Source organism: Artemia franciscana, chromosome 10 (assembly GCF_032884065.1).
Source record: "Artemia franciscana chromosome 10, ASM3288406v1, whole genome shotgun sequence".
Taxonomy (NCBI): Eukaryota; Metazoa; Arthropoda; class Branchiopoda; order Anostraca; family Artemiidae; genus Artemia; species Artemia franciscana.
The window spans coordinates 50,545,669-50,558,201 of NC_088872.1; the positions used below are offsets into that span (position 1 = coordinate 50,545,669).

The following is a 12,533-nucleotide window of genomic DNA, read 5'->3' on the forward strand; positions in this document are numbered from 1 at the left end:
TCCAAAATAAGGCAAATTTTCTCAGGCTCGTAACTTTTGATGACAAAGACTAAATTTGATGAAACTTATATATCTAAAATCAGCATGAAAATCCAATTCTTTTGATGTATCTTTTATTACTACAGTTCGTTACCACGAACTGTTTGACTAATAAATTAGGAAATGTATGAAACCTTTTACAAAATAGACATAACTTTTACAAAATAATTTTTACAAATAAATAATTTTACAAATAATTTTTGCAAAATAGAGTCAAAATGAGGAAATAAAACTTTACTATACCAAGTACCATTTATTTTTACATCCATCACTCCGACTTCTAAGGTCTAAATGTAGATGGAATTCAAGCATAAACGTCAGAACCTTGGGGGGTAAGGGGGAAGGTGGATGGGCAAGTTTAAAAAACATAAAAAACAGATGACTTCTATAAAAAGTTTTGGACTATATGGGGGACAGTGTAAAAATTCCGATGTTTGGGGGACAGAGTCTCTATTGAACATCCCCACCCTTCTGCATATGTATCCTGTGAGAGTATACTATGAGTATTGCACTGAATTAATAAGCTGCATTCTAGTATTTCTTAATTCTTATATATTTGTTTTTAATGCTTGGTAATGACAATCTGACAATCAAAACTTTTCTACTTTTAATTGTATGAATATGAGTAATCTCCAGTTATATAGTTTTATAGTTTTTATAGTTTATAGCTTTTGAGTTTTATTTATAAGTGCTCAATTTTTTTTATTTTTTTTAGTAAATGAAAAGCAGTCTCGAATTCAACCACAATCAACTATGTACACGAAACTTTTCTGAAGGGAACAAATTAGAGGCAAAATTTATATTATGAGGGTAAGATATTTCCAACCAAAAAGCAAATTCACATTTAGTAAAGTTCTTTTTCTTTTTTGGATGCAATAGTTCGCCTAGCCTTACTAGTCTCAAGAACAAAATTGAAAATAAAACAACATTTGTTTCTATTGTGCGAATCATAAATAATTAGAGTTTGGTTCATACAAATAAATGAATTGAATTTGGACAGCGAAACAAGAAATAAAGATTAAAGACCAAACTACAGTTTGGAGCAGCTTCAAATCCCTTTCCTAGCAAAAAAAAATGAAAACTTGATATTTTCATTTTAAACGAACTATGAATTAAAAATGTAATCAGAGAAAAGTAAGCTTCAGAAAAACAGAACAATAATAAGCTGGGTTTCTTCCAAACAGAACACAGAAATTTTGAATTTTTCAGTTTTTAATCACTATTTTTATGACTAAGTTTATAGTTTTGGCTTTTAACATCATTTAGGAACTTAATCTACATTTTTTTCTTGTAAATCCTAAATTCATTTAGTTCTTTGCAATTTTACTTAAGCAAGCATTTTGACTAGAAAACAATGAAGAAGTAATCATGTATAATCAGAAAAACCTGTGCAGAAACTTGACAAAAAAGAACAAACAGTCTTATGATAATTTACTCTATATTTAATAGAAAACGTAGATAACTTCGGAGACCACACTGCCTTTCCATGACGAAAGTAAAACAGTTCAAAATAGGGATGATACCTTTTTATTGATTAAATTAAAAAAAAACTAATTTTTTTAGCTGAAAGTAAGGAGCGACATTAAAACTTAAAACGAACAGAAATTATTCCGTATATGAAATGGGTTGTCCCCTCCGCAATCCCTCGCTCTTTACGCTAAAGCTTTTAATTGTTTTAAAAAGTAGAATTGTGGTAAAGAGTCAAACTTTAGCGTAAAGAGCGAGGGATTGCGGAGGGGACAACCCATTTCATATACGGAATAATTTCTGTTCGTTTTAAGTTTTAATGTCGCTCCTTACTTTCAGCTAAAAAAATTAGTTTTTTTTTTTATTTAATTTCTGAACGTTTTTGAATTAATGCATGTTTGGATTTGGCTCTCCGCACATAAATTATTAAAATGAAATTTGTATATTAATTCTTTTTTTGGCTAAATGGCTTTCTCTTAGTTTTGATCAGACGATTTTGAGAAATAAGGGGTGGAGAAGGAGGCCTAGTTGCCCTCCAGTTTTTCGGTTACTTAAAAAGGCAACTATAACTTTTAATTTTTAACGAACGTTTTTATTAGTAAAAATATACGTAACTTAAGAATTAACTTACGTAACAAACTTTCATAATCTTATATTTTTATTATGTATACGAGGGGGTTTGTACCCTCGTTAATACCTCGCTCTTTACACTAAATCGTAAGTTTTGTCCCAATTCTTTGAGAATGACCCTTGAATCAGAAAGGCCGTAGAATAAATAGTTGAAATTACTAAAAATACTTTAGCATAAAGAGCGAGGTATTTATCTCCTCCTAAATACCTCGCTCTTTATGCTAAAGTATTTTTAGAACCCCTCATATGCGTAATAATCTCTGTTCGTTTTAAGTTTCAATGCTACTTCTTCCTTTCATTTGAAAAAACGTTTTCATGTTTATTTTTCATTGTTTTCTTATAGTAATGCTAGGAAATCCTGCGCCCTTTCCATTGAATTTTTCTTCCCCCATGACAGATTCCTCCAAGGAAAGATCCTACAACATAGCCCCCTCCCCTTAGCCCCACCCCCAAACAAAATAAAATCCCCCTGAAAACGTGTGTACACTTCCCAATAACCATTACTATATGTAAACACTGGTTAAAGTTTGTAACTTGCAGCCCCTCCCCCAGGGATTGTGGGGGAGTACGTCATCCCCAAAGACATAGTTATTATGGTTTTCGACTATGCTGAACAAAATGGCTATCTCAAAATTTTGATCCGTTGACTTTGGGAAAAAATGAGCGTGGGAGGGGGCCTAGATGCCCTCCATTTTTTTGGTCTCTTAAAAAGGGCACTAGAACTTCTCATTTCCGTTAGAATGAGCCCTCTTGCGACATTCTAGGACCACTTGATCGATACGATGACCCCTGGGAAAAAGAAAAAAGAAAAAAAAACAAACAAACAAACAAATAAACACGCACCCATGATTTGTCTTCTGGCAAAAAATACAAAATTCCACATTTTTGTAGATAGGAGCTTGAAACTTCTACAGTTGGGTTCTCTGATACGCTGAATCTGATGGTGTCATTTTCGTTAAGATTCTATGACTTTTAGGGGGTGTTTCCCCCTATTTTCTTAAATAAGGCAAATTTTCTCAGGCTCGTAACTTTTGATGGGTAAGACTAAACTTGATGAAACTTATATATTTAAAATCAGCATTAAAATGCAATTCTTTTGATGTAGCTATTCATATCAAAATTCAATTTTTTAGAGTTTTGATTACTATTGAGCCGGGTCTACTCCTTACTACAGTTCGTTACCACGAACTGTTTGACAGTGAATGGATATAAAATCATTTAACTGGATATTTCGAACACTGTATATGTGTTCAAAATATCCAGTTAAATAATTTTATATGTATTCACTGTCAATAAAAAGGTATCATCCCTATTTTGAACTGTTTTACTTTATTTATTAGAAGTTCTTCAAAACCCATGGGGAAGGCAATTTTTTTTAATTTTTTCAATGAATATACCCAAAAAAGAGATATTTTTCAATGAAGACAACAACAAAAAAAGTATTTTTCTATAGGGGATGGCGAATATCATAATTATAGTGCCATTAGTCAAGAACAAACCACAGCCCATAGTAACCAAAAATTTTAAAGGCCTGTGCCTGATAATTTAAAAAATTAAAAATAAAGATACCTACTAATCTCCCTTTTTTATTAGAATATTTTTATTTATATCTTTTTCCTTTTTTGTGAAAATTTCTAAAAACAAAAATGGCAAATAACTCAATCTTTCATATAAACTATCAGATGATGTAAATTTTCAGAAAAACTTTTCCCAACTGAGAATTATAATATATTTGAATAAACAAGATACTAATTGATCATTTATTAAGCAGCAATCCAAGAAGAAACACAGCTTTGAACAGGGATGACTACAAACCAATATCCATTAATTCAAATAAATAACATGAATAAAAAAAATTAATTCAAAATCAAAAAAACAATCTTCCTTGTTAAGAAAAAAATACAAAAAAGTCACACAAACTGTGGCCCCTCCTTCAACCAAGCCAAAAAATGTTTCTTTGATCTATTCTTGAATTACTTAAGATATTACTATTCTTACACCCATACTGATATTCAACACATACAGAAAAAAACTCAAAACTTACCAAACAGCAATGATCTTGACCAAGCTTCAAACCATTTTCCACTTGCAGCAGTCACAAGGTAAAAACCAATCACAGGTGTAAAAATCACAAGGTATCTGATGCACCTCATAATCGCATGAAATATAAACAAACAACCATTGATAAATATTTTTATCTGCGAAACTACCAATTTTGGTTCACTTTTACTCACAAATACATCAGAGACAGAAGTGTTCTTTTGCACTATGAAGGGCTGGGCTACAGCTGTAGCAAATGCTGATTGAAACAAAAAAGGTTTCTTTTGTCCTTTTTTCAACAATGCACTTACATTGATTCTGATCTGCCTCAGAGGTTGTTGAATGGAGCGAATACAAGTCACTAATGCCATTTGTTCATGCAAAATCTGTTTCACATTAGCAGAATCACAAAAAGCAGCATTATTTTCATAAATACAATATACAGAAATATGATGCCTATGAAAATTTTGATAGGGAGGGAGCATACAAAACTATAGATTAGGTAGGAACAGAGGTTACAAAAAGGTTATAACCTTTATTGCTGCAGGTTATATCAACAACAAAGGTTACAAATTGTATAGTTTTTTCAGTTTGAAGGGGAGACACCAACCCATCCACAATCACCCCCCTCCTTTTGGATACCCTCTGCATCATATCAAAACATACATTACAAGCCTTAATTTTAAACCAAACATGTGCAAGTAGACAAAACTAAAATCTGTTTAGGGACATCAAGAGGGTATTTCATTGAAGGGTGATTGTCCTAAATTCATGCATACAGGCCAATGTTTTTGGATTTATCCATGAGTTCTAGAAGAATAAACTCAATGGCTTAGTCTAAAAAGAAGCTTTAGACCCCAGTGACAATTTCAAAAAGATAGCATGACAGACAGAGGAGCGATGCATGGCAGGGGGGTAAGTTTGATCATTTAAGAAAAAAATTTACAGAACTGTGGCACAAAGCACTTCTATTTTAACCGTTTAGCTACAGATTTACTCATTTAGTGATACTGTGATCTCTTTTGTTAATTCTGATACAATAAATAGTCCTGAAATGACCATCCAGTTGGCTAGACCATTTAGCCCCCCCCCCTTTCCAAATATTTGGAATAAGCCTATGGATAGTAGCATAGTTTTAACTTACCAAAATGTACTTTTCACAGTTTTGAGTAGTTTAAAATCACATTTAGAGCATAAGCCCTAAATTTCAATTAGTGAAATTTAATATATCACTAGATGCCTTCCTCTCCCAATTCAAAATGCAGAATGTTCTGCCATTTTTCAATTAAAACTAAAAAGTCCAAACTATAATTGCTAAACATAAAATTCACTCGTAAAATAATTTATGTTAACCAGTTAATTTATGTTCATTTTACTCTTCTAGTGACATTAAGAGACTCAAGGTAATCTGTTTTGTATTGGTAATATTTGATTTTCAAAAAAACTGTAGAAATAGCATAAATAAAATAATAACATTTTTTATTTATATATATATTGATTATTTTTACCAGAATACCTTATTTTTTTTTAGTGCTTCATAACAAAACTATATGTTTTTGGAAGTTCTTTAGGGGTTGGTAAGTGGCTTTCAGGTAAGATCTACTTTTCAGCAATTAGAAATTATTTAGCCTAACAATATTGTTTAAGGCATATCATTACTGTTTAGGTATAAACACATTCTAACGCAAAGTGTGACCATTATTGATTATAGCTAGAGTTGGTTTTACAGAACAATTAAAAATGACAGAATCCTACTTTAGACAATCAAATAAGTGAGAGTTGGACAAAAGATCATAAGACCTAGACAAGAGTTCATAAAGAGCCTTTTGATATGCAAATATGTTTATCACAAATGAAGATTTAAGATAGAAAAAAAAATAACTTAAAGCTGCTCATAATGGTTTCCTTCTTCTTCATAATGGTTGTGTATATGGTCAGAATGCGGAAGGCCTGCTTCTGGTATTGTTTTCAGTATTAAAAATCGCACTAAATCTGCTTATAAGAAATACCTTTGTGCAGTCCAATTTCAGGGGTCTTGGTTTTCCATCAAATCCAAGTGATTGGAAGAATGTTTTAAATTCTAGTAAAATTATTAGTGATGGTCCTGGCAATTATATTTCTAAGTCAGCTTGGGAATCGCATTATACTGCTATTTTTTCCCGGATTAATTATGCAGTTCATTCAAGTTTTTCAGCTGTTTTGAAACGTATGCTACCGTCTGCTCTATCTCAGCAGGATATATTACCGATATCCGCTGATTCAATTTACCTGGCTATTAAAAGGCTTAAGTCTAAGTCAGTTGACACCAATGGAATATCAGGGAATCATTTAAAACATGATTGCCCCCCTTTAATATTGCATTTACAACTACTTTTTCAAATGTGTTTGCGTTGTTCTGTTGTGCTGGACAGTTTCTTGTGTGGCACAGTTACTTCTATTTTAAAAAGGGGGAAAGATCCATTTTCTTGTTCATCTTATTGTCCTATCACTGTTTCTTGTACCTTAAGCAAAGTCCTTGAGTATTTACTTCTCCCTTCTATAACAGATAATATAAATTTTGGAGATAACCAATTTGGTTTTCAGCGTGGTCTGGGATGTCAGCATGTCCATAAAGTTCTTTCTACTCTGCTTTCTGATGCTTCTGGGAAGGGCTATGATCTTTATTTTTGTTCTTTAGATCTATCTAAGGCTTTTGATTCTGTAGTTCACTCCCAAGCCCTGTTTTCTTTGCTTAAATGAAGAGTGAATGTTTCTATTGTTTCTTTATTAAAATTTTGGTATTGTCATTCTTTCCTTCAAGTCAAATCTTCTCCTTCTGATCCTTCTATGTTAAGGATCTCTGTAAGACAGGGTGTGAGACAAGGTGGAGTTTTATCTCCATAAATTTTCAAAATTTGTATTGCTGATACTTTAAATAGTCTTCCAACAACTTACCTTTTAGGTAGTTGAAATGTCTCATATCTTGCTTATGCAGACGATATTCTTCTCATTAGTAGACCTAAGTCTGGGCTTTTGGCTTCTGTTCGTTGTGTCTCTACTGTTTTCTCGAATATAGGTCTAACCCTTAACCCTGACAAATGTGAATTCCTTCATTTTGGCCCTTCTCCTAAGCAATCTTCTAGACTTAATTGTTCTGAATTTAGCGTTCCGTGGGTGACTTCTTTAAGGTGGTTGGGCATTACCCATACTAAGAATTTAGTCTCTTTTTGTAATAAAATTATTTTTGATTCTAAGGTTAAACTTCAAGGGGGTTATTCTAAAATTGTTACGAACAGGGGGAAATACCACCGCAAAGCTCTTTCACAAATTTATTCTTGCTTTTGTGATCACTCGGTTTTATATCTTTCTGGATTGTATCCTGTTTTAAAAAGAAAAGATTTAAAGGCTCTCAAGTCATCTTATTTTCGTTTCCTCTGTTTTTTGTTGTATCTTCCTCCCTGGTACAAGAACAGTGATATGGTAACAAATTTAGGGGCTCCAGATTTATTAAATAAACTTAATGTGCTACACCAGAAACTGTCCAACTCGATACATTTTACTATTAACCCTTTTCATGATCTTCTAAAATGTTTTTTACAGTAATTTTATGTGTTATCAGAAGTTGTTTTTTTGTTTTTTTTTTTTTTTTTTTTCTCTGTGTTTGTTTTTGTACTCTGCTGTTTCAAGTGGGTCACAAATAAATTATTATTATTATAAGTCTCAATGTAAATTATATGCAAACCTAATTATTTTATTGTTTATTTAAAAGAATAAAATGACCATTTAGGGAATTTAACTCTAAGGAATTTACTTAAAATTAAATTCCCTATGGTGTGCTTTACATTATTACGAGTCTGATTGTAGTCAAGCAGTTACACACAGAGGAGTAGCCAGGGTTTACAGTGATCATGGGCAATGTCAGTTTTTATCAGTGAATCATATAAGAAATTATTATTATTTTTAATGTAGAACATTTCTGTAATTTATGTCTATGACCACTGATTAAAGCTGATAGAAATAGGGTTACACAGAGGACAATATGTTAATTTCAATGTACTTATAATCCTAACTGTGTCACCCATTTGCTTATCTATACTAATGATGATAGTTACAAGATTTTCAAATCTTCATCATAATAGAAGCATTTAACAGAGCTTGTAATTTTTGTTACTTGCCTTTTGACAGACTCTAAAGCAGCAATACTATATTTAAAGTGCAGGCAAGTAATTACAGTATCAGAACAGTGTAAAGTGGTCCAATCAAAAAAATTCAACATTTATTTATGGTGAGCCTAAATAAAAAAACAAGGTGTGGTAAATGTGTAAAATATTACATAACTGGCATAGGGACAAGGTGAAAACACTACTTCATTCCTTGTTTTATGCCCTTTCTAAATTAAATAGTTAATCTACTTGCAAATGCACCCCCTTTCATGATGATCCTATATATAGCCCAAAGAATATGCAAAAACTAAAACAATTATGTGCAGAATACAATTAGTAATCAGGTTGTCATGTTTCCTTCCATTTTTACACACTTTAAAATTATTTTAAATAATATATTTGTAAATTACATACTTAACCAAACACAGAGATAACAACCCTAAAAAGCCTAATTCTATATATTAACTAGTCTAATACATCCTAACAATCTAAACCTATATTCATAATGTTGAAGATTAGGAGCCTGTTGTCTGTGTATATGCATAGGAACAATAGTTTTTAACCAGGATATATGTCTAAGATTTGGAAAATGCCAAGTACTTGGGGTCTCACCCTATATTTACTGAAGTTTTTTTTTCCCAAATGAAAGTAAAGAAAAAGATTAAACCTTAACATGGGGAGAAAATATACTGCAGGCTTTTTAAACATTTAAACTAGGAGATGTGGCAGCCCTAGAGAGCATACAGAGAAGAACAACTAAGCTTTGTGCCCCACACCAAAAGCTTCCCTACCCTGAACGTCTGCATTGCCGGAAGATACCCACATTGGTTTACCGGCAGCACAGAAGAGATGTCATTTTTGTCAAAAAAATGTACCAAAACAACATGGCTAACCCCATTTTTACTCCCTCCCTTGCCACTATGACATGAGGCCACTCAATGAAGCTGCAACAGGAGCACTCTAGACACAGAGAGAGGACAAACTTTTTCTTGGTATGTGCTGTCTCAACTTGAAATAGTCTTTCCAATGAGACTGTCACTAGTGAATCAATTAATTCTTTCAAAAATGCAGTTGATTTGGAGTGGAGTAATGCAGAATGGAAATACCAATGGGATGCCACACCCCATCACACCCACTAATTGTGTTACCTCATCAATTCAAAAGCAAGATGTTCTACAGGAGGGTGCAGTCCACCTTATCTTGCTGTAAATGCAATTTAAGGTAATTTAAGGTAAATGGTGAATATACAGTTTTTTACATAATTTAGCTAGGATGAAATTCATTGAATCATTAGCTGCTTCCTTTTTTATATTCTTGGTAATTGTTAGTTCCATCACAAGCTGTCTAAACTGGAAACTATGCTACAAAGCAGCAGTTTCCAGTTCAGAGCACTTACAAATGCTAATTCTAGAAGTGCATCCATTTTTGGTCAACCCTCCTCCTACATGGGGCGAACTAAAAATGCATAAAGTGGGCAGGATGTTGAAGCCAACAGAAAAGTTGGGGTTGTAAAATATGAATGAAATTGTATTTTAGATACTAATTCCAGTCATCACTGGTAATTTCTTTATAGTAGTAAATTGAAACATGATTAAAAAACTTACACATTCATTAATGCTAATATCCTTTTTCACTTTCACTTTTGAGTTTAAACTAGCCAGCTGTTTGAAGAAAACAAACATCTGATTTTGCTTATACATAACAGTATCTATAGAGCAAAGCAAATTAGTCCATGAGCCCTGTGGGCAGCAGGGCAAGGTCTGTATTCTGATTGGTTAAATTGTTAGTTGATGTTTATGACCTATTTTTTGTTTACTCTTTCAGGCTTCAGGCCAAATAATTATTCAATAAATATAGAATATAGACCTTGCCCTGCTGCCTCCTTGGTTCATGGACTACTTTGCTTTGCTCTATAGGTAATGTTACATCAGTATTCAACTAAATTTGTTTCACCAAGGCCTTCCCATAGCCAAAGCATCTTTTCAAATAAATTGAATCTTGAACTGAAAAACTGTATTTTCTCCATTCTGTTGGAAGGCATTTATTCAACTCAACAGAAAATAAACACAATGTTTAATGAATTGCTCTTATTCACCTGTTCACTGGCTAGTTTAAACTCAGAAGTGAAAGCAGATTTTAGCATTAATGGATGTGTCAGTTTTTTAATTATCTTTCAACTTACTACTATACTGAAATTACCAGCATTGACTAGAAATAGTATTAATTATATAATTTCATTCATACCATACAACCCAACTTTTCCTTGGCTTCCAAACCATGCTCACTTTATGCCTTTTAAGTTTGTTGAAGGGGGATTTTAGAAAGCTAAAAAATGGATGCACTTCTAGACTTAGCATTTCTAAATACTATAGTATGGAAACTATGCTCTAAACTGGAAACTATGCTGCTTTGCAGCATAGTTTGCAGCCAGCTTGTGATGAGACTAAACAATCACCATACTTTTTCATAGTTAAATAATTGCTTCTAAGGGAAATTACATTTTCATTTGTTAAAGGGGCTAAAACCTAACTTAAAAAATACTGGAATTTTTCAACAGCATGAAACTGCTGAAAAACGACATCACAGCAAAGCTGACATCATTTTTGGGGGGTTGTTAGCTCTTTTTACAAAAGTTCTCCAAATTTGTTTTCAAAATAACAATTTACTATAAAGGCTAAAGAAAATCATCATAACTATTTCTGAACCACCATAAATGGCAATTTTATTTTCAATAGCCAGATTTTCTAGAAACAATTTTTGGTAAAATTCTTGTTGATTGACTTTTGGCTATCTCAGAAAGGGGTTAGGTTAGGAAAATGAAACTTTCAGGGATGAGTCTAAAGGCTAAAGCATGTCCCAGGAAGGTATTTTGAAGAACCCACCTCTACTCCTTCTATCTCTAGAGGGCCCTGACCTTTAAAAATATTTGTGTTATAAAAGTGAAACCTTGTAGGCCTAAAAAGAGCATAAAAAAATGCATCAAGTGGTATATTCACTTTTATATGAAAGCCAGTAATACTGTTTGCACCAGTTTTACTGAATGAAGTACAACAAAATTGTTTTCAGCTTCACAACTTTGCTCAATCCCAATTTACAAGGTTTTAAAGATATGCAAATACATTCCTAAATTTTGGAAAGAAACATTGATATGGCTCAGAATTCTACTCAAATAACAGGAATTGCATTTTTAGAACTAACAGCAGAAAAAAAGGCAACTGGCAACTGAAAATTAAGGTAAAATGGTATTTTGTCAAAATTTCAATAGGTATAGATAGACCTGTCATGTAGGCAAATTTCAGGGCTCTCTAGAGGGAGAAGGAGTAGATGTGGTTACTTCAAAATACCTTTCTGGGACATACTTTAGCCTTTAGACCCATCCTTGAAAGTTTCATTTTTCTAACCTAACCCCTTTCCAAGATAGCCAAAAGTCAATCAACTAGAATTTTACCAATTTTTTTAGTTTTTAGTCACTGTATGCAATGTAGTTTACCCCAGAAGCAATTATTGAATTATGAAAGAACATATAAAAGGCATCAAGTAATAGTCTATATTCCCTTTTATCCTAACCTAGCTAAATTATTTTATAAACTATAAATTTTCCATATTAATCAAATAGCCTACACTTCTGTTAGAGCATTCATTCTTGAACTATTAGAAAAATTAAGAACAAGCTTTAATATTAAGATCAAAAGCTGAGCTATTGAACTAGACTATATTCTGGGTCTTCTCTAAGCCTAACAAACTGTTTTATTATAAGCTAAACATATTTCTAAATTTTCATTTGATGCATTTATTCAAAACTTTAATATTTTTTATTTTTAAAACGATTTAATGTCAAAACTCTTACCTTTAATCTTCAATTGTAAGTTATGATTTGATGACTGTTGATTAGCTGTCCTCTCTTGTCTGGTGACCTTACGACTTTAGTTTTTATTCTCGTTTTTAAAGTTCGTATTATTTTGCCAATTAGAATTAGGAGGACGAACTTTCGAACCAAACAAAGAGAGTTATCTGCCAGAAACACAAAAGCAGTCGAACAGCTCTTGGCTAATTTTGGCTTATGTAATCTTGTCAAAAACCAAGTTTTAATGACCAATCTCCTAGATACAAAATAGAATTAGGACCCAATACCTCGTATCTGAGATTCTCGTTTTCCAAAAGTTTTAAATTCACCAATACATCTAGTGAGTTGGAGCATGTCTCACCTGTGTTATC

At 32.5% G+C, this 12,533-nt stretch overlaps 1 protein-coding gene across 4 annotated transcripts in view; it reads right to left on the reverse strand.

Annotated features, from left to right (window-relative positions):
- The window catches only part of LOC136032324 (translation factor GUF1 homolog, mitochondrial-like), a 284,018-nt gene extending 271,715 nt beyond the window's left edge, over positions 1-12,303 (reverse strand). For 2 of the 4 annotated variants that reach the window (XM_065712627.1, XM_065712632.1), the window contains exon 1: positions 12,166-12,303. Coding sequence is in view for 2 of the 4 variants with exons in the window: in XM_065712633.1 (XP_065568705.1) it covers positions 4,181-4,547 (367 nt within the window). In the remaining 2 variants the exon portion in view is untranslated. Of the gene's footprint in view, positions 1-4,180; positions 4,633-12,165 lie in introns of all 4 variants that reach the window. The other 2 variants (XM_065712633.1, XM_065712634.1) reach the window with 2 other exon arrangements.
- Between the last annotated feature and the right edge of the window lie 230 nt (positions 12,304-12,533).